Consider the following 21577-nt stretch of genomic DNA (forward strand, 5'->3'; position numbering starts at 1 on the left):
GGCAAGGAAAATGGGTTGCTGGAGAGAATTCCAGCCCATTATTTAACAAGGCAGCAGGGGGAAGCTGGGGCCTTACCATGAAACAGATCTAGGTTACAATCCCAGCCTGCCCCCACTCGCTGTGTGCTATTGAGCATTTCCTGCCACCTCTATGATCCTGGCTCCAGCCTCATAGGTGTCCCTGAGGATCAGAAAGCATGCAGGCCAAGTGCTGGCAGATAGACCAGCACAATGCAGGTCCAATAAAGCCCTGCTGTAATGTGGGAAGTGTAGTCCAGAAGCTTCAATCCTGCAAAGTGCTGAGTGGGGGCTGTTTTAAGGTCACAAAAAATAATTCCAGCTGTTCCTTATGTTTGCAAAAAAGCATAGAGCTTAAGATAGTGAAGCTTGTGTTGTCCCTAAGTGACCACGTATAAGGCGAGGATGATCTGGAGGCAGTCATGTTCCAGCTCTTCCTTCCCACCCTGACCCCTGGGGAAGGAAAGATTTCTGGCTTGCACCTGTTTGAGAACAGGGACCAGGGTAGAGGAGAGGAACCAGCCTCATCAGACTCACAACCATTGATATAACCACCAGGTCTTCTCACTTAATCTAGGAAGACAATAGAGTAAATTATATTGACTGATTTTCAATGTTAAACCAGCCTTGCATTCCTGGGATGGATCCCACTTGGTCAGGATGTATTACTCTTTTTACATATTGCTAGATTCACTTTGCTATTTTGTATATACGCACATGAGGGATATTGGGCTGTAGTTTTCTTGTGATGTATTTGGTTGTGATATAAGGGTAACGCTGACTTTGTAAAATGAGTCAGAAGTGTTCCTTCCATGTTATATTTGATTTTGATTTCTTGCAGGTGCATTATTATGGAGCACCTGGGCTATGCTAGTCTCTGTGCTAAACACTTTACACCAAGTCTCTTCTTTGACCCTTCAGTGCCTGTAAGAGGCAGGTACCATTCCTGGGCCAGCCTTTACTGATGACCTCTAGAGTCCATATTCTAGAGGTCTTGAGAATTGATCAGGCTGCTGCTATTTTTTCCTGGGATCAATAACATTGCTAAGGCAGGCAACAGTTAGCCTTGGGCCCATCATAAAGAAGGTGAAATGGGCAGCATCCTTGGGATGAAGAAGTGGCTACCTGGGGAGATGGGGATGGGTAAGGGAGCTTCTCAGGCTGAAGCCTCTGGAGGATGCCACTCATCTTTGTTCTAGGCAGGCATGCACACTGCCCAGGAGGTCCTGAAAGCATCACAGTCATAGTGTCACTATTCAGAGCTGGAGGATCTTAAAAGGCATCTAATGAAACTTCTAAACCTCTTTGATGTTTCTGACAAAGGGTTACTCTTCTGAATTCTTACTGTGATGGGGAGCTCATTACTCTTCCGAACTTTTGCCTCTGGGTCCACCAGCCTTCAGTTATCCAGCCCCCTACAAGGCACCAGGGAAGTGCGCTCAGATGCACATTTGCCTCTGCTGGCAGGATGCAAACATGTGCTGGGCAGTCATGCCTGCTCAGGCCCTGGAGTCCCTGCATGCTCACTTAGCATCTCTACCAGCCTCCCATCCTCCACTCTCCCCAAGGAGTGTCCCTCCACATGGAAGAGGGGCTGAGCTTCCTGCGACAGACCTCACCACGACATTCTCTGCCTGAAATGTCTGATGGCTCCTTCCTGCCTCCAGAATCAAGTCCCACTCTCACCTTTGGGCCTTCGCACATGCTGTTCTCTCTACCTGGAAAGTTCTTTCCTCCTCCTCCTCCTGTAAACTCTCTCGTGTCCTTAAAGACTAAGCTCAGACACCACCTCCTCCAGGAAGCCTCTTTGGTGGTTCTCACCACATTTCATGGTAAACATCTGCTGGATCATTCGACCCAATGGTGGGGTTTTCATGGCTCACTCTGTATATGTGAACCCAGAACACAGCCAGGCACTCTGTGTTGCTTGTTTGTTGAATGAGCGAGTGGATGAGTGTCCTTCCCTTTGGTGGGGCTGCTGGCTACCAACACATTCCTTCCATCCCTAATCATTGCTGGGGCCCAACCCTTATGGACTGCCTTGTATTGACAACAGAAAGGGAAAAACAGATTTAGGTAAATCTTTCCAGTTGCCCTGCTGAAGGATTCCTGGGTCTATCTTGAGGTCTATTGTGTTTCTTTTTAAGGTCATTGTTGAAAATATCAGCTTCATGAGAAGGCAAAATCCCCCTTTCCTTCTTCTCATTTGTTCTCCCTTAAAGGTATCTGACCTGATCCATTCAGTTCTTTGAAGATAAAAATATAAAACCATGTTGTGATTTTTTTTCCTGAACAACTTTTGAACAAATGCTGTGAGCTGGCATGAATATTCTCTATCAAAGATTCCAGGTCAAAAGAATTCTATTTCAGATGAATCAATGAAGTATAATAAAATTAAGAAAAGGTAACAAACACAAAAGGACACCTCTTAGTGATGATGATAAATGGTCACCAAAAGTTTGCAATGGTGGCCTAAAATGCAAAAAAGTACAAATAACATAGAACTACACTACTGCCTCCTGAAGTAAATCTCAAATAAGGAGTCATGGTGGAGATAAACACAGGCAGCCACCTCTGTTTATCTCAAGCCTCCCATTTTGGTGCCATCTGGAACCAGTAGCATCAGCAGCACCTGCAAGCTTGTTGGAAATGCAGTCCCCTGGGCTCCACCCAGACCTACAGATGGGCTTGTGTTTGAGAATATGTGAAGTCAGCTGAGCTATCCAGGGTTTGCTCAGCAAGGAACACGTTCTTCACATTTTTCATTCAAATTCCAGGTCACTGAATCTAAACAACCCACTTTCTGGGTTAAATGTTACCTGATTTCACACACACATAATTCTTTTTTTGTTGTTTTAGTCAATGCATAAAAGCATTTATTGAATGTCTAAGAACTGTGATCAACATGTCTATTAAAAAGCAGCCTTGTGGGGCCCTGTGATTCAGTCTCAAAAAGGTCTCATGAGGCCAAAAGCTATTTTCCTCCTCCTGCCTGCTTCTCTCTCTTTCCTTCTCTCTCTGTCTCCCATATTATGATGCTTTGCCCACCTCTATAGTGTCAACCTGTCCCACCCCAATGACTTTCAGTTTCTTCAGCCCAATCTCTCACTTGAGCCTCAGACTCATGTCCGACTCACAACCTCATACATCCCCACGCTGGGGTGTTCCACAGTCCCCTCAAACTCAGCACATCACATTGTTAGGGAAAGGGGGAAGAGGAGGACACAGGGAAGGTGGCCCTGGGTCCCAAATATTCATGCAGAGGGCTTGGAGAAAAGGCTGGTTGAGATTAGTGAAAGGACTGAATGCTGAATATTTGAAAAGAAATGTAGTTGAATGAACATCTAGGGGAACATAATGATTTACTTGAATTCTTAGATGACATTCCATTGTAAATAGCATGCTGTTTTGTTGCTTTTATCTAGTTTATACAATTTTATCACCCACCAGAAAGCTCATTTAAACCATTTCCTTTTAAAAAGAAGTCAACAGCAGAAGGGCAGCCATCAGCGCAGCCTTCTGAAGAACCACAAGCCCCATATTAATGCCAGGGTCACCATCTGGGAGAAGTGACTTCTTTGTAAGACATGTGGATAGCGTGGTCCACAGCAGAACTCTAAGGCACCTGAGAATTCTAAGTTTCAACCTGGCCTCCAGGTCATTAGGATGGTATCAAGGTCGAAGAATAAGGTATTTTAGTTTACGTTTTGTAGCTTGATTTGTAACTCTTAAACATTTAAACCAGGGTTCCTTAACTGTGGCACTACTGACATTGTAGTTGGAATAATTCTTTGTTGGTGGGGAACTGTCCTGCATATTGTAGGATATTTAGCAGCACCTCTGGCCTCTACCCATTAGATGCCAACAGCAACCTCCCTCAAGTGGTGACAATCAACAATGTTTCCAAACATTCCTAAGTGTTCCCTGGGGAGCAAAACTGCCCCAGTTGAGGCCCACTGGTTTAGAACTATACTTTGTGAGCCTACATTTGTACCCCTGCCCCAGACCCCACAATTATTGGGGTTGGTGGTTTCTAGCCACATGATCTTCGGCACTTTCGTCCTCTCTGAGCCTCATCTGCACTCGGTGGGAACCACATGAGAGAGTGTGTCAAAGCTTAGCTGTGGCCAATGCTCACTAGTCTCCTTCCTGCCTTGGCCAACCTTTAGGGGTGCTCACCTGTTCAGGAAGATGCTGCTGACGTCGTCGTGCGTGATGGGAGGCTTCTTGGAGCTGGCGGCCATCCGCAGCGGGCGCAGAAAATTGTTGACGAGGATGTGCAGCTGCTGCACGTACTCAGCCTCAGCCTCCAGCATGCTGAACACCACCTGGTTCCTCTTGCGCATGCTGTCGGCATGGGGTGACCGGATGTAGTCCTGGATGATGGTCTTCCATTTCCGCCGGCACAGCCAGCCCCGCAGGAAGCTCTGCACCTGAGCAGCAGGACCGGTGGTGAGAGGCTCCTGTCAGGCAGTCTGGACCACTCCTGTCCTTCCAGGCTGTGAGCTCCCCAAGGGTAGGGACCAAGGCTTTGTTATTCCTATGCCAGGCATGTAGCAAAAAGAGCTCAGATGTAGACCAGGCCTAGCTCTGTTGCCCACATGATACAGGGCAAGTTGTTTGGTTGCCCTGAGTCAGTTTTTCCATCTGTAAAATGGGGCTAAAGAGATGATGGCTAGACTGAAAGTGTGGTCCACAAATTGGATCGGCATCTCTGAAGAGCTTATTGGAAATGCAGATTCTCAAGCCCCACCCCAGGCCTCTGCAGTTTAACAAGACCCCTGGGTTGTTTTGGAAGCATTTGCTGGAGTAGGAAAAATGTGGCTCCATGTCTCCATAATGGGAGGTTGCCCGAGGATAAAGGGTTGCAGGGCCGTGCTGGGCACAGCTCATGCCTTGTCTTGTCTAATGACTTGCCTGAAAGCCCAGAAGTTTCAATTAAAGCTCTTCTGGATAGTAGAGTGATTATCAAATTGAACAGAACATGGAAAATTAGTTAATCTCATACTTAGCCCTCATCAGTGGCTTCTGAGTCCTGGTGCCTGCCTGGAGCCTCTCCTCCTGACTCAGTAGGGAAATGAACAGAGACACTTAACACAGTTGCCTTGGAGCTGGGCTGCTTGGAGTGGCCTCATGTTGGCAAGAACTTGGGAAAGGGCCTTGATTGACATACACACAGAGAGTTGTTTTAAGCTGTACAGGCTTCCAATCAAGGGGCCTCTGAGCTGTGTGCAAGCTCACGGTCCACACTGGGAGGAAGGGTACTGGGATGAACCAGTGGAGATCAGGCAGAGGTGCTCATACAGTATTCTCCACTGAAAGGACCACTGTCTCCAAACAGCAGGTACAGTTGTCCAGGGGCAGACCTGCTGGCTAGAGATGGGTGCCGTAGACGGAAGAGGCCAGCCCGAGCCCCAAGAGCTATCTCGGAAGATAGGAAGGGCTTTCTCAAAGAGGGAGGGGCTTACTCTGAGGCTCCATGAGGGTGAAAATAGAGTAATGGGAGGTGGATTTCAGCTAGCCTTTAACAAAATGTTCCAACCAGAATGCTCCAAATACAGGGGTGAGCTGGGAAGCTCACTGGGGCTGTAGTAGAGAACATGGGTCAGGGCGTCACTGCCCAGGTGGGACTTGACTCAGACCTGGGTGGCAAGTCCCAATGCCTGTGGGGCCCTGGCAGTTCCTAGAGGTGTGTGAAGCTGGCTGGGGGTGGGGGATGTCATAAGGTGGGACCTCTTGCCTGGGCCGGCTGCTGTCATGTGCAGGAGGTGGCCTGGGGCTGCTGGACCTTCTGCTTTTTAAGGAGATGTCGCGTCCCAGCGGCATGGCCTCTGGAGCTTGGCCGCCATGGTTTGAATGTTACTCCGTAAATACTTAGCTGTGTGACCTTGGGCAAGTTCCTTTGCCTCTCTGTGTCTCAGCTTCCCCGTATGTAAAATGAAAATAATAAATAAACCGCAGAGGATTTTAGTGAGGATAGAATTAATCTGCATAAAGCTCTTAAAATAATGTCTGGCACATAGAAAGTAGTTAATTAATGTTAGCTATTTCTATTCTTGAGAAACCAGAAATCCAGATTTTTGTGTGATGTGTTTAGCTTTTAAAGCACTGGCAACAAATTTTTAAAAATGTAAACCAAAAAAAGCCCACTGTGTGGGATGAAAATCTCAAAATCTCAAACATGCTGGTGCGCTGAACTTGGCCCATGGGATGCCAGTTTGCAGTTTCTAGGGATGGCATTAGGGTCCTTTTACGCACTCAACAGATAGGATTCTGTGGTTTCACCTGTTTTTCTTAGGGTGAGTCAGGCTTCCTTGTCTTGAGTTTGGCAAGCTACAAACACAACCCATGCTCCTTCCCTCTGCCACACCACCACAGGGTGGCCCATGGTATGTTACTACCTGGCCACTGGGCAGATCCCTGGTAGCTTCTGAGATGTCTGTCCCTCCTGAACTCTAATAGGGTAAAAGCAGTCAGGTCTGAAAAAGGCTGGACTACCATGCTGGGTCTGCTTGGGACTCAGGAGGTACTTGTGAGAGGTGGCATGTACATGGCAGTGGGGGTGGCATGCCAGGGAGTGGCAGTGGAGAGGTGGCCCTGGGGGCCTTGGCAAGGTGAATGGCAATGCGAGGAAAGCGGTCAGCTGACAGTCCCAGGCCTGGGTTTCTGTCCTGGCTTTCCCCACTCCTTCTTCTTGTGAGACCTCAGTTTTCTTATCTATAAAACGGGGCTGAAGCACTCTGCCCCATAGGGATAACCAGAAGAAATGACTTGACAGGGTACCCTTCAGGGATAAGGGGGTGTGGGCTCTGTCTTTGGAGCTGAGGTTGGGGGATGGGGGGCACGCCCTGAGGACAGTGGGGCTGTGGTGTGGATACTGCTGACCCTGGACTGGCTCTCTAAAGAGAGAGCTCCAAAGAAGGCCACCCAGAGGGATAGTACTGACCTTCTTAATTTTCTTGATATCGCTGTCTTCATCACTGGGGGCGACAGTCTGGGTGGACTGGATGCGCTCATTGTCCTTGAGCAGGGATGCGATCTGCAACAGAAACACAGGTCAGCCTGTGAGGGGCACTGGCTCACGGAGGCCCCAAGTCTTTGGCCGGTGGGTGGCAGGCACAGGGTGGCAGCTGAGTGCCCTGCCTCTTCTTCCCCAAAAGCCATGATGCCACAGCTTGTGATTCTGACTCTGTGCATCCAGGTCATGGAACCAGACAGGCCCCAGACATCTGTGAGAAGCAAGTGCTGCACGGGGAATGGGTAGACACCTGGGTTCCAGGCCAGCTGGGCTGCCCAACCAGAGTGGCCTTGGACGAAGCCCTTCTGCTCTCGGGGCTGTAGCCACCTCATTTGTAATCTCAGAATTTGGCCTGAATCTGTGGTTCTCCTCCCTACTCCCCAAACAACCAGTCCCTTTTTTTAAAAAAATAATTTTTGCTGTGATAAAACACATGTAACATATTAAAATTTACCATTTTAACAATTTTTAAGGGTATGGTTCAGTGGCATTAAGGACATTCACATTGTTGTGCAACCATCACCACCATCTACCTCCAGAACTCTTCATTTTGTAAAACTGAAACTCTGTACTCATCAAACAATAACTCTCCATTCCCCTTCCTCCCAGTCCCTGGCAACCACACTCCACCTTCTGTGCCTCTGAATTGGACTCCTCTAGGTACCTCATCTAAGTAGAATCATGCGCTATTTGTCTTTCTGTGACCGGCTTATTTCACGGTGCATAATGTCCTCAAGTTTCTCCATGTTGCAGCATGGGTCAGTTTCCTTCCCTTTCAAGGCCGAGCAATATTCCCTTGTGTGTGTAGACTACATTTTATTTATCCATTCCCCCTTTGATGGGCATCTAGGTAATCCTTTTATTTTTCAAACAAAATTGTATCTGGATATAAATCAGATAGAGCAGGTGGCTCCGGGTGAAGTCCTGCTGGCTTGGCGCTTTCCTTCCTAGGCAGCCCCAAAGCACCTCTTAGAATCAGAGGCCTATTTCAATCATAACCTGGAAACTGCTGGCCTAGAAAAGTGGAGCAGCTCTTCAAATATCTAGCTGCTCTGAACATCTCCATTTGCATAATTTGGGGATCACAGATGTCGACATAGCTGCAAGAACAAAACCAAGGCATGGTGCCTAGGAGAAGGTGCAACTGAAGCCGCACTGTGGCCAGGGGCCTCTGGGACTCATCCTGTAGACAGGCCAGTAGTGTATCCTCTTGCGCAGGGCTCGTCCAACCACTCCAATTCTGTGAGTCCTTGTTTTGTGTCCTGTAGCAGGGTTCCCACGGCACCATGGACTTTCCTGTGAAAATGCTGGAATTGCCTGTCTACTCTTCTATCTTTGCTGTGAGCTCTAAGGGAGAAGGGATTGCAGCTGTTTCATTTATTGTGCTCCTGGTGCCTAGCGCGAGGTTGGGCACTCAACACATTCTTGTTTGTCTACACAAATAAGTGAATTAAAAAAAATCAGAGCAACAGCAGCAACAAAAACATTAACCAAGGGAAAACCCTGCAATAATGAAGCCCCACATGTCTAAAGATAGTAGCTCGGGGGATTCTACGAACAAAGCTGCAAAGCCCGGCGCTGTTCTCTCTTGGGAACACATGGCTTTTGTCCCCTCAAGGCCACTTGCTGAACCACAGGATGAATGGGCGCTCATAATTGAGCGAATCAAGCACTTTGAAAGCAAAATGGAACAGTTACCCGCTCTCCACTCCCTGGTTGCTAAAATTACCCCAGCCTGTGATTGAAGAGTGGCTGAAAATATCTAACTGAGAAATAGTCAGTGTGGAGATGGGCTTTTCTCCCCACCCCCTCCCCCTTTTTGATCCTTTGAGAACATTTGCACATTGAAATGATGACTGATTCTTTGATCTGGACTCTAAAGGGCTAAGGAACACGCAAGCGTACACACACACACACACACACACACACACCGCCTTTGGAGCCTGCTCAGTCAACAACTTTACCTTCGGCTTCTTCTCACCTCTGTGCCAGGATGCTTTCTTTGCCAGTTTTGGGATTTGCACATAGCACCCCTTTTCACTTTAGGATGGTGATATGTGTGTGTATGTGTGCTGGGTTGGGGGAAGTGGTCTGGGTTTAAAACCGATTGCGCTCTTCTCAGAGAGAGGCATTCCGGGACATCTACTCAACAGGGACTAGGGCAGAAAATAGATGCAATTAGGTCAGGCACCATCCTACATGCGCAGGCAACAAAAACTTTAGAGGCTTTATTTAAGGATCAGGCTAAGTGGGCAAAGCTCTGGAGGGTTGCAAGCCTGGGGACTCCGCAAAAGTCTTGAACTATGTCTAGTCTTGGTCCATTGCAACTTGGAGCCAGTATTGGGATGGTGGTGGGAGCCCCAGGCCTAAAGGGCTCATGGAGGGCTCATGGAGGCAGCCTTTCCCTGACACTGGCAGGTGCCTCCTGGAAGTAGATTTTGCTTTGCACCCTGCTTTGTTTGGTTACATCCTGCCCCTATTTAGTTGACCCTCATGAATTACAGCCATGGGGAACTGGACCTCTGGCTCACGCCCTGACTCTGGCTGGCCGACTCCACACCTGGCTCCATGCCTGGTGTCTTGGCTGGCTCCTGCCCACCCACCACCATCAGACTGGCTTTCTTTGCCCCCTAGAGGCAAACTCTCACTTGCTACACCCGCTTTGGGCACGGTGCATTGGCTCCTGCTCCACCCTACTCCCCTCTCTGGAGACACTTTCTTTAACCTGGAGTGTGTTTAGTCAGTGCAGTAACGGGTGATGGAATTAATCCAGATCTTTTTCTCTTTGTTAGCAGCCAACGGTTTACTAAAGATTGCTGCATTGCTTGCTTTTCAAGCAGGTGCCACACAACTCAGCTCTCTCTCCTGCCTCCCTGCTTCCCTCTGCCCCCATTGAAGCCCAACAGGTGCCCCTATCTCTGTTTCCCTTTGTGCCAACCTTATCAGCATGCTCTGATGGTGTCTGTGTTGGACACCATGCCAAGTGCCCCTTCCCTGGAGGAGCTCCCAGCCTAAGAAGGAGGTCAGGCATTCACAGAGGTGGCTCGCAATCCAACAAGGCCAGGCCAGAACAGAGCTGTGTACCCACTGCCATGGGAGAGCCTGGGCCAGGAAGTGGCAAGGCTCCCCAGGAAAGGTTTTGAAGGGCAAACAGGAGTCCAACAGTTGGTATATGTGGGGGAAGGAATTCAAATAGAAGGAATGATATGAACAAAGGCATGGGTGTGATAGAGTGTTGTGTGCCAGGGCAGCAGGTCTTGGGAATGGGGGATGGCAGGAGAGATGGGGAGCAGGGCCACAGCAGAGAGGGTGGCCATGGAGAGGGGGTGCTGGTGGGGAAGGACCAAGACCACCCTCCCCTCCTTTCCCCAGAGCAGTCTTCTACCTATTTTGTATATTGGGGTTCCACATCAAAGTGTGTTTGCAAAACTGATTCTAGGCCGGTTGCAATGGCTCATACTTATAATCCCAGCACTTTGGGAGGCTGAGACAGGAGTTCGAGACCAGCCTGGCCAACATGGTGAAACCCCATCTCTACTAATAATATAAAGATTAGCCAGGTGTGGTGGCGCACGCCTGTAATGCCAGCTACTTGGGAGGCTGAGGCAGAAGAATTGCTTGAACCCGGGAGGTGCAGGTTGCAGTGAGCCGAGATCGTGCCATTGCACTCCAGCCTGGGCGACAAGAAAAAAAAAAAAAAAACCCAAAACTGATTCCAAGGCTAAGTCTTCATTTTGAACCTTAGGGTAAAGATCTCTGCAGTTCCCTCCACTGTCAGCCTTCTAGGATATGTATGTTCCCGTTCCAGTAAAATATTACAGCCACCTGCAAACTCCTATGCTGCCCTTTAGGGCCTGTCTTAGCTCTCCAAATTTACTTCCAATTGCAAATGGGAGAGAAATAGCTATTAAGAAAATGAAATCATGCCAAACTGAGCATTCTAGAGGAAGAGAGGAGTCTTCTCGGAGGTAGATGTTCCCTTGTTTTAGATGGTTCCTTGATGGGGCTTTCTGGTAATGAAAGAGTAGTCCTGATAGGATTGTTTAGAAGGGAGAGAAGAGACTAAGTCAGCAGTGGATTGATTGTTTTGCTTAGTAAAGTTACAGGTGTGTCGGCATGATCTCCTGTTAACAGAGATGGCTGGGGTGGGTGCCACGGGATGGAGGGTACAGAGGGAGAAGAGACAGGCTGGCTTCATGGATGTGTGGCCTGTGCACTGGCACAGAGCCCCAGGCTTACAAGGGCCCAATGGTTGGTTTGAGCTTCTGCAGTTGCTGTCTCAAAGTTTTTAAGGGCCCCACATTTTCTTTTGTGCTGAGCCCTGCAAATTGCAGAGCTGGTCATGAAAAAAGTTGCAGACAATGATATAATGGTAAATTATAAATGGTAAAGCTCTCTGAAAGGAAAACTGACTTGTAGCATTTGCCAATTCCCATGATGTCAGCCCATTTCTAGCTCAGCCCATTTCAAGCTACCAAAGGTCAAATACCCAGCTAGCGAAATTCTTGAAAATCTAACAGTTGGCTCTTGCAAGCTGGTGTGATAGAGTGTTGTGTAGATAGCCAATGGCCAATGGTAGAAGCAGGCTCTGGCACATCACCAGATGCAGGGGGAAGACCTTGGTAGGGAAAGAGGTTATGGACAACAACAAAAGCGGCACGTGGCAGTGTGAGGAGAGAAGTCAGTGTGTAAAGGGGAGATTGGTGAAGGATGGTTGTGGCAGGAAAGGCTGGGTGACATAAGGGCAGAGGCGTTTTCTATTCATTTTTGAGCTGTTTTCTGTTTTAATAGTGGAGTGCCCCTCCATTCTGTTACATACAACAGCCTGTGTCATGGGTTGTAGGGACTGAAGGAGGAGCCTCCTCTGAGTCGTTATTGGGACTTTTGCAGATACTCTGGTTCTCTCTCTTCTTGGAAATGGTGGGATTGTATTTCCCAGATCCTCTGAAGTTGGGCACAGTCACGTGACTTGCTTTGTCCAATGTGATGTGAGCAGTGTGCCACGTGCCTTTCCCCAGCCCAGCCACATGGCTGGTGAATTTCTTGATGGCAGAAGCCTCCTTGGCTTGTGTCTCAATCACTGAAGGATTTTGGGGAGCAGAGTCTTCAGCAGAACTCTCAATGGACACACAGAGTCAGTAATCAACCTCTGTTGTTTTAAGACATTCAGATTTGGAGGGTGTTACTGCAGCATAATCTAGCCTATTCTGACAGACACAGGTAGTGACCACGCAAGGGGAAAGAAGCAGTGAAGACTGAGGGGAGGCAGCCATGAGAAGTGCAGTGATAGATCAGGAGAGTGGAGTTTGAAAGCAAGAGGTGGCCAGGGAAACCCCTGGGAATCCTCAGGAATATGTGGGATGGGGCTTGAGGAAGCTTATTTGGCCATCAGAAGAGAGGTGGACCATGAGAGTGTGGGGCCATCCAGGCAACACTGTCATTCCTGAATATGTACCCTGTTATCAAGGTCCTCTCCTCAGCAGGGAGGAGAAGGCTGTGGTGGGGCAGGCTCAGGCCAAGGATTTCAGCCAGGAGATCCAGTGGTGGAAGCGAGAGACTTTGGGTAAGTCGCTTCCTCCCCATGGACCTTGGTGTCTTCAGAGTCCTCCTGGGTCTGATAGTCTAAGACCCTGGGCCTTCCTCACTGGTGTCACTCATCACTCACCTGGCTTTTCAGTGTGTCCTGCCCACCTGATGGCCACTCCTCAGGAATGAGCTCTGTTTCCATTCTCCTAGAGCCCACTCAGAGCCAGCAAGTACCCTCTGACCTGCAGGACGTGTTTGTGCATATGTGTAGGTGTGTGTGTATATCGGGGGACAGAGAGAGAGAGAGAGAGACAGAGAGAGACCAAGAGAGACACTATGGCCAGAAAGCTTTCCCAAGATGGTCCTTCTTTAAAAATATTTTGCCCTAATACACTCGATTGGAAGCATTGCTCCGAAAATTCCCATCAAATGAGTCTCTGCTGCCACTTTGAGACAGACACACACCCTCTCACTCAGTCATGATTGACCTGCTTTCTGTTCCACAACACCACAGGGGGCTCTGCCCTTTGCACCTACACCCCTTCTCTGACCTACAACGCCCTGACACCTTCTAAGGCCACGTGCAACATAAACCCACACCTCCCAGGCTGTAAAACAACCAACTTCCTGACTTGGGTTCACACTGCAAGCCCTACGATGGCACTGAAGACACTCTACCACAATCAGACCCAAAGGCAGAAACTTTCATCTCTTTAATGCTTACCACAGAGCCTGACAACCATCCATTCATCAAGCCCTTATTGAGTACCTACTATGTGCCAGGCCAAAAGAAGGAGTGATAAGCGACACAGCCCTGTCCTTATGGAGTTCCCGCCAGGCCTGTTGGGGTGACAGGCACACATGGAGCCTGCTCTCACATGGTGAGCTGAGTGTGGGAAAGCCATGGGAGCAGACAGCAGGGAGCACCCTCCGGGGCAGGGGTCCCCCAGGGTGAGGTGTTTGAGCTTGGTAGGATGTCACCAGGTAGGACACGTGGGGATGAAAAGGGCATTCCAAACAGAAGCACCAGCATGTGCAAAGGCCAGGAGGCGGGTAGTGCACGGTGCCCACAGTGACTGAAGAGGTGGTGCTTGGGGAAAAGGATGAGGTCAGTGGTAGGTGATCTTCAGTGAGTGAGTAAGTGAATGAATGAATGACACTTGGACACTCTTGATTATGAAGCTAATAATCTGGTACTGGGGCTGGACTCCTTCCCTGATCCCATACAGGAGTTCGGTTTAGATTTAGGAATCTGTGTTGGGCGAGGATTGATCCCAGAATGAACTGGGTGGGCTGGAGTGGGGACATCCCTGAACTAAGCTCTGGTAGCCCTGTGGGAAGAGGCTACCAGAGTAGAGTGGAAAGACTGGCAAGCAGACAGAAGACCTGGGTTCCAGTCCCAGCTCTGCCACTTCCCAGCTGTGTGAGCTTGGGCAAGTGGATTGGGCTCTCTGAGTCTGATTCCTCCTGTGAAATGCAGGTGACTGATCCTATCAGGATGGTTGTGGGGAATGAGAGTATGTCATGAAGGTGCCTGTTATCAGGCTAGCAGAGATGTGTAGAATCTGGAATTTTTGTTGACCTTGAGGTTGCAAGTTGATGTTACTCTTAGTTCAGGGCTTGGCTGCTGCAGAACAAGGTGAAATTGTTGGCTTTAGATCTTTGAACATTCCAGGCAGAGCTGGATTTGCAGGTGTGATGGGGTCCTATGCTCAGAAGGCTCTGCATTTGGGACTTCAAGCTCTTTTGTTGAAATTCTTAAGATAGTTTTCTCTTTGAATTGTGTTTAGTGAGTGGAATCTGATGGGACCATGAGCACACCGCAGGGTCTCGGAGCCTTGGCTCATGCATGTTCCTACCTCCCACTGCTTTTTCAGCTCCTTGGATGGGTTCTTGGCTGCTTATTCCCCACACTCTGGCATCCCAGGCCCCAAGACCTCTGCTACCATCTGTTCAGGGAGCAACTGGTTGAGTCAGCTGAGGAGAATCACAGTCCACCATCGCCCCCGACCCTCAGCAGGTGCCTGGGCATAGGTGCAGGCTGGGGTCCAGTGTGCGCCCCATGGTGTTGCAGGGCAAGGCGATAGCCATCCCTGCTGCAGGCTGGCAGTGCCAGGGTGCATTAGGTGGGTGACTCAGAAGGAGCTCCTTGCCCACCCCAGTCCAGCTACTGCGCACTTCCTGGCAGTCGGGGCAGGGGAGGCTGGAGGTTGAGGTTGGGTGCTGCCCGTCTGCCATGAGTCGAGTCAGGAGGCTGTGGGACAGCAGAATGACTTCCCTGGCCTGGGCGTTGCATTTTCACCTCACATCAGACCCTGCAAATTAGATACCCAGCTGACTTCAGGAGTCTTTGTTTTCATTTTCCCCTCCTCAGTGCAAAGTCTGTGGTCCTTGTATGATATGGCCAGATGGTTCTGAGCATGCTGGTGAGGTGATAAGGGGAAGAGATGATCAGATCATTCTGTGCCAGGGTTGATAGCTGGTGAGGGGCATCTAAGGAACTAAGAGCTAGTGCTCCCTAAGGTTTAATGTAAATGGAATCACCTGGGCTGTTGTTAAACTGTAGATTCCAATTCAGAAGATCTGGGGTGGGGCCTGAGATTCTGCTCCAGGTGAAAGCAATGCTGCTGCTTCATGGACCACACTTGGGGAAGCCAGGTGCCAAGAGGCTTAGTCTGGCAACAATGCTGCCTCCAGAATGCTGGCTGGTGGGCCGCTGCAGGAGCTTTCATCAAGATGGATGGAGGGAAGGGGCTGCCTTGGAGTTGGGCAGAAGCCCACACTCGACCTACCAGTGACCCTGCGCCCTCCGGAGTCTTGGGCTAATAATGCAGAATGCTCAGTCAATACAGTGGCTGACACAGTAACTAGGAGCTTGCCAAAGATAATCTCAGTCAATCCTCACGACCTGGTCAGGTGTTTATAGAAAGCCCTGTTTTACAGCTGCAGAAACTGAGGCACAGGCACGTTGAGGGACTTGTTCCAGGTTGCAGTCAATAAGTGGCAGAGGTGAGATTTAAACTCAGTCTGACCACAGGACCTTCTCATTCTGCCAGTACCACCACATCCTAAGTTTGGAGCCTGGAAGAACTGCATCTGGGAGCTGGTTCCCCTGCCCGTCATGTGGCCCCCCAATCCTGCAGGAGCCCAGGGTTTGAGATGTTGTGCCTAGAGCCTGGGCCCCTGGCCAGCCTTTTCCACCCCCCAGCCCGCAGTCACCTCTGCCTTCAGCCGCTCGATCTCAATCTCCCCATCCTCGATCTGCTGCCGAAGCTGCTTGGCCACGGTCTTCTCCGTCTCCACGATCTGCAGCAGGTGCAGGTACTTCTGCATTAACGCCTCATGCTCTGTGGCCAGGGTCCTGTAGCTGTGGACAGATGGACATGGCAGGTAAGATGCTGACTCCTTGTCCTCTGGCGAACCAAGGAGGGCACTGACCGGGAGAGGGGCTCACCCACCCACCTGCACTTAGCAGAAGGCCCTGACTCCCAGCACCCCGAAGAGTGAGAGGGCTTGGCAGGGTAGAGCTGGGGGCAGTCCAGGCACGGAGACAGCTGGAGCAAGGCGGGGCGGTGGGCCCGAGTACGAGCCTGCTCCGGAAAGCACATTTGTGTTCTTGTTCCCACCCACTTTTAAAGATAAATAACAGGGCTAGAAGAGAGAATCCTTTAGTTTGTAATGCTATCCTATTAAAGTATAATAAGATTTTGTGCTTCTGTTATGAAAATGAATATCAGGTTTTTAAGTTTTTCCAACTTCTCAAGAGACTTGTTTTTCCTTGCAAAGGAAATTCAGCTGAGAGCATGAAGGAGGCTGTTTTTGTACCACTACACCTCCCCTCAAGCCATGGGTGTGAAAATTCAGCTGCTTCATTAGTCTCTTCTTACTAATGGACCCCGTTAGAGTGCTGTAAAACAGGCGTCCGCCTCATCTGCAGGCTGCTCTGCTAACTTCCCTCCCTCCTTCTGTCCCTCTTCCAACCCTCCCTCCATCCTTCTTTCCTTTCCTTTCCTTTCCTTTCCTTTCCTTTCCTTTCCTTTCCTTTCCTTTCCTTCCTCTCCTTCCTCCTTTCTCTTCCCTTCCCTGTCCTTCCCTTCCCTGTCCTTCCCTTCCCTATCCTTCCCTTCCCTTCCCTATCCTTCCCTTCCCTATCCTTTCCTTCCCTATCTTTCCCTTCCCTATCCTTCCTTTCCCTTCCCTTCCCTATCCTTCCTCCCTATCCTTCCCTTCCCTATCCTTCCCTTCCCTATCCTTCCCTTCCCTATCCTTCCCTTCCCTATCCTTCCCTTCCCTATCCTTCCCTTCCCTTCCCTTCCCTATCCTTCCCTTCCCTATCCTTCCCTTCCCAATCATTTCCTTTCCTTCCTTCCCTTCCCTTCCCTATCCTCCCCTATCCTTCCCTATCCCCCCCATCCTTCCCCATCCTCCCCTATCCTTCCCTATCCTTCTATCCCCCCTCGTGCAGGTGCAATCTTTACAGACTCACAGACTCTCAGAGTGAGAAGGGAACTTGGGGATCACAAAAAACCAATTATCTCATTTCACAAATGAAGAAACTGAGGTCCAAATCACAGTCCATGAGCGTCAAAGCTGGGGCTAGAGTCGGGCTCCAGCCCCTGACAATGCATTTGTGCCCCCTTTAGTGGTTTCGTCTTCTGGTTTGGCATACAGTTCTCCCCCCTGAAACGTACATCGTAAAATGCACTTGATGTTGCATTTTATACCTTGCTGTATATAAACGCACACCCCCCACAGAGGCATCCCATAATACTAGAATATTATACATACAGCACGAGAGAACATTGTGTCTCTACATGATATTAATACACTCCAGTGCCTTTTTTCGTACATAGGAAGTATCTATTATGTATATGTAAATAAAAACTAAATTGGGAATATGTAAAAATACTTAATACTCAATATGGCTGTGGAAGACAGCCAGTGTCTCCCCGATACACACGCACACACACGCGCACACACACACACACACACACACACGGTGTCTGAGGTTCAGTGATGCTTACAGTTATGGTGTCCCCCTCTGGTCTTATGGCCAGCTCCCTAGATAATAGATAAGTGGTACAATGGTAGCTCCTGTTGTCCCAGGCACTGCTCAACAAGCCTCAGCTCAGCCAGGACGGCTGATGTTGATGTTGACTATTCTAAGGAAGGTACTCGATTTCCCTTTCTGCGACCATCACTGTGTCACTCCCCCACCCCCCCCCCCAGGTTGAATGGGAGACATTCCTGGGAGGCCAGTGGGCTGACCCAGACCCCAGGGCTTGACAAAGGAAGAAGGCAAACAATCAGCATGTCCCATCACTCCACCATTGTCCCATTGACATGTGCCGCTGGCTTCCAAAAGGATGATGCATATAGAGAGGTTTTTGTTCACAGGTAGGCGGTATTGATCACCAGCTGCTCCTTTATTGAGGAGGAAGGCTTCTAGTTTGTGTTGAATCTGCATTACCTGGCAGTTGCAGAGCTCTAAGCTGGGAGTCAGGATCTGGGACTCCACAACCCCCGCTCAGGCACCCATGTCCTGTGTGACATTGGGTTGCACGTCTGTCAAACGGGCTGAAGAGACCCCTCCCTGGGTTCTCTTAAGCACATGATGAACTGTGAGAGCTGGACAGACTGTAGAGCAGACAGACACCCTCAGATGCAGAACATTCTGTCAGGCTCTGGAGGCCCAGACAGGCTTGGCAGCATTGATGTCAATTGGATTATTATTATTTTATTGGCTTCTTAGAGCCAGTCCTTAATTTAGTGAATTGCTTGAAAAATTATCCTGTCCATGGTAGGCAGGAGAGGTGTGCATGGCCTGCCTGGCATGCACCATTGCACAGTTGCCCTGCAGGGCTTCTTCTCCTGTCACCGGCTTGTGTCAATGTGGCTCAGTTGACCTTAAGGCAGGGAGATTGTCTAGGTGGCTGTGATCCAATTGCATGAGCCTTTAAAAGCGGGGAGTTTTCTCTGCTGGTTGTAGAAGGGGCAGTGAGAAATCTGAGGCTGGAGAGTTGCTAGCTTGAGGATGGAGGAGGCCATGTGGCAAGGAGTATGCAGCCTCTAGGAACTGCCCCCTCCTCCCCTTCTCAGCTGCCAGCAAGGAAACAGGGACTTCAGTCCCAGGGCTACAAGGAACTGAATCCCGCCAACAACAAGAACGAGGCTGGAAGCAATGATTTCTCAGAGCCTTCAGAGAGGAGCTCAGTCACTGACTCTTTGATTTTAGCCTGTGAGACCCTGGGCAGAGAGAGACCTCAGCCAAGCCTGGACTTCTGACCCGAAGAACAGGGAGGTAAAATAATGGATGTTGTTTCATGCTGCTGAGTTTGTGGTAACTTCTCATGCAGCAATAGATAATTAGAACACTATCTTTAAAATAAGTATATATATATCATTCATTTTTAAAATTTGAGGTTTAACGTACATATTGTAGAAAGCACAGGTCTTAAGTGCAGTTTGATCAGTTTTGATAAATGCATGCACTCAAATCCAGATGAAATTTCCATCACCCCAGGAAGTTCCCTCATGCCTCTTCCCTGTCAATCCCTACACCAGAAGCAACTACGATTCTGATTTCTATCACCACAGGCTTATTTTGCCTATTTTAGAATTTCACATAACTGGAACCAAATATCATGTACTATTTTGCGTCTGGCTCTTCACTCAGCAAATTGATTTTGAGATTCTTCCACCAGGTTGCATGCATTTGTAGCTGGTTCTTTTTACTGCTGAGCAGCATCCCATTGCATGCATGTACCAAGGTGACTTTAGACATTTGCCTGTTGATGGACACGTTGGCTATTCTTAGTTTTGGACTATCATGCATAAAGCTGCTAAGGGATATTTGCATACGAGACTTCTTATGGACATTTTTTCATTTCTCTTGGGTAGGTACCAAGAAGTGGAACTGCTGGGTCACAGAGCAGGTGTATGTTTAACTTTTTAAGTAACTGCCTTGCAATTTTCCAAAGTGGTTGTGCCATTTTATCTTTCTGCCAGCACTAGATGAGAGTTACGTTTGTTCCACTCATCTTTAACATTCAATATTGTCTGTCTTAAGCATTTTAGCCACTCTACTCTATAAGTATTGGTATTTCATTGCCTTTAGAAACTTTTTGTATTCATTGAGATTCTAAATCAATGTAGTCCTGGTTATCAGCATGTAAAATTTAGAATTCTATAATACTTCTACATTTACAAAGCCCCTTCACGTAAATAAGTTTATTTGCTCCTCAAAATAACTGTGCTCTTGGTTCTACTTTAGTGCTTAGGAGACTGAGGTCCAATTGCTCCCCCTGCATCTGGGTTCTTCCTCACTCAGTTTTATCCTCTACATCATGAGCAATTTCCAATTCAGATCATAGTTCTGATCATGCTACTCCCCTTGTATAAAACCCTCAATGGCTTCCCACCGTTCGCAGGGGAAAGGATAAACATCTCAGTGGTATTCAAGATCCAGTTATGGTCTGGTTGCAGCCCATGGTCCAACCTCATCTACTTTCTCTTTTTTTTTTTTTTTTTTTTTTTTTTTTTTGAGACTGAGCCTTGCTCTGTTGCCCAGGCTGGAGTGCAATGGCACGATCTCGGTTCACTGCAACTTCTGCCTCCCCAGTTCAAGCAATTCTCCTGTTTCAGCCTCCTGAGTAGCTGGGACTATAGGCTTCCCTACTGCCCGCCGCTATGCCCAGATAATTTTTGTATTTTTAGTAGAGATGGGGCTTCACCATGTTGGCCAGGCTGGTCTCAAACTCCTGACCTCAAGTGATTTGCCCACTTTGGCCTCCCAAAGTGTTGGGATTACAGGCGTGAACCACCGCATCTGGCTAACCTCATCTACTTTATGACACCCAAACTTTGCCTCTTCATTATTCTTGGAATTCTCTTTCCTGTATCAGCACCTTTGTTTAAGGCTTTTGGTTGTTGTTGTTGTTGGGGTGGGTGGGGAGAAATGAGCATTTCAATGCTACCAATCTAACCCATTAAGTCTGACTCCCAATCCCCTTACTCAGGCCAAATCTTACCCTATTTCCAGCTTCCCCAGATTCTCCTATTTCCCTGCAGATGGAAGTAATGTCTCTCTCTCATGTTGTTTTGTATTTAACCCAGCCTCTATACACCAGAGCTACCTGTGCATACGTCTAATGTCTACATGATTAGACTGTAATATCCCTGGGGGAATACTTATGTTGCATCCATCTGTCTCCCAGCACTGTGCACTGGGCCTGACTATTGGTTCATATGTGACAACCTGGTCTCTGTAGCTAGAATGGATACCCCTTGAGGAAAGAACTAGAGATGGCCTTATCTCAGGGCCAATGTCATTGCTATAGTCATAATAAGGGCTTCTGGTTAACTAGTCTGACCCAAGGCTCAAGGACGGGCCCTAGGATCCATCTATCCAACCATACATCCATCATCCACACATACTTTCAACTTGTCCATGTATCATCCATGTATCCTCCATTAATTCACCATTCATCTTCCATATATAAACTCAACAACCAGCTTTGCATCCATCCTCCAACCACCCATCCATCCTTGCATTCCTCTAACCCATATTTACTGGGCACTCTGTTTATGCCTTTATCAGGCCTTGGTAATGCAAAGAATCACATCTGGTCCCTGCCCTCAGGAGCTTCCATTTTTTTAGGCAGTAGACACAGAAACACCATTATCCACTAAGGTAGAAAGATCCACTGCCCAGAAGGGGAAGTCTGGGTGCTGCTGCCCCAACCATGCTCAGCTCTGCCAGGCGATTGTCAGCTCTGGGACCACATCCTGGCTCACAAACCCATCATTTCCCTAGGACCCAAAAGGGACTCAGTTCAGCTTGAAGCCCCTGTTGTCTCTGTGGCACCTATTGTCCTTTGGCTTTCCCCTCTCCTGGCCCAGGGAGTCTCCCTACAGGGGGCACTTACTGCTGGAGCAGAGGGGAGGAGCAGGCCTAGAATCCCTGAGTGTCAAAGTTCAGAGAGGTTTAGAATGTCAGCTCTGGATGAGAAAATC

General features: G+C 48.7%; 1 protein-coding gene across 6 annotated transcripts in view; it reads right to left on the bottom strand.

Annotated features, from left to right (window-relative positions):
• Positions 1 to 21577, bottom strand: part of RASGRF1 (Ras protein specific guanine nucleotide releasing factor 1) — a 127282-nt gene that overhangs the window by 77730 nt on the left and 27975 nt on the right. For all 6 annotated transcript variants that reach the window (XM_030814885.1, XM_030814884.1, XM_030814883.1 and 3 more), the window contains exons 3-5: positions 15782 to 15929; positions 6965 to 7057; positions 4198 to 4451 (exon numbers count right to left, since the gene is read on the bottom strand). In XM_030814885.1, coding sequence (XP_030670745.1) covers positions 4198 to 4451; positions 6965 to 7057; positions 15782 to 15929 — 495 coding nt within the window. The remainder of the gene's footprint in view (positions 1 to 4197; positions 4452 to 6964; positions 7058 to 15781; positions 15930 to 21577) is intronic.

The sequence above is a fragment of the Nomascus leucogenys genome, chromosome 6 (genome assembly GCF_006542625.1).
Source record: "Nomascus leucogenys isolate Asia chromosome 6, Asia_NLE_v1, whole genome shotgun sequence".
NCBI lineage: Eukaryota > Metazoa > Chordata > Mammalia > Primates > Hylobatidae > Nomascus > Nomascus leucogenys.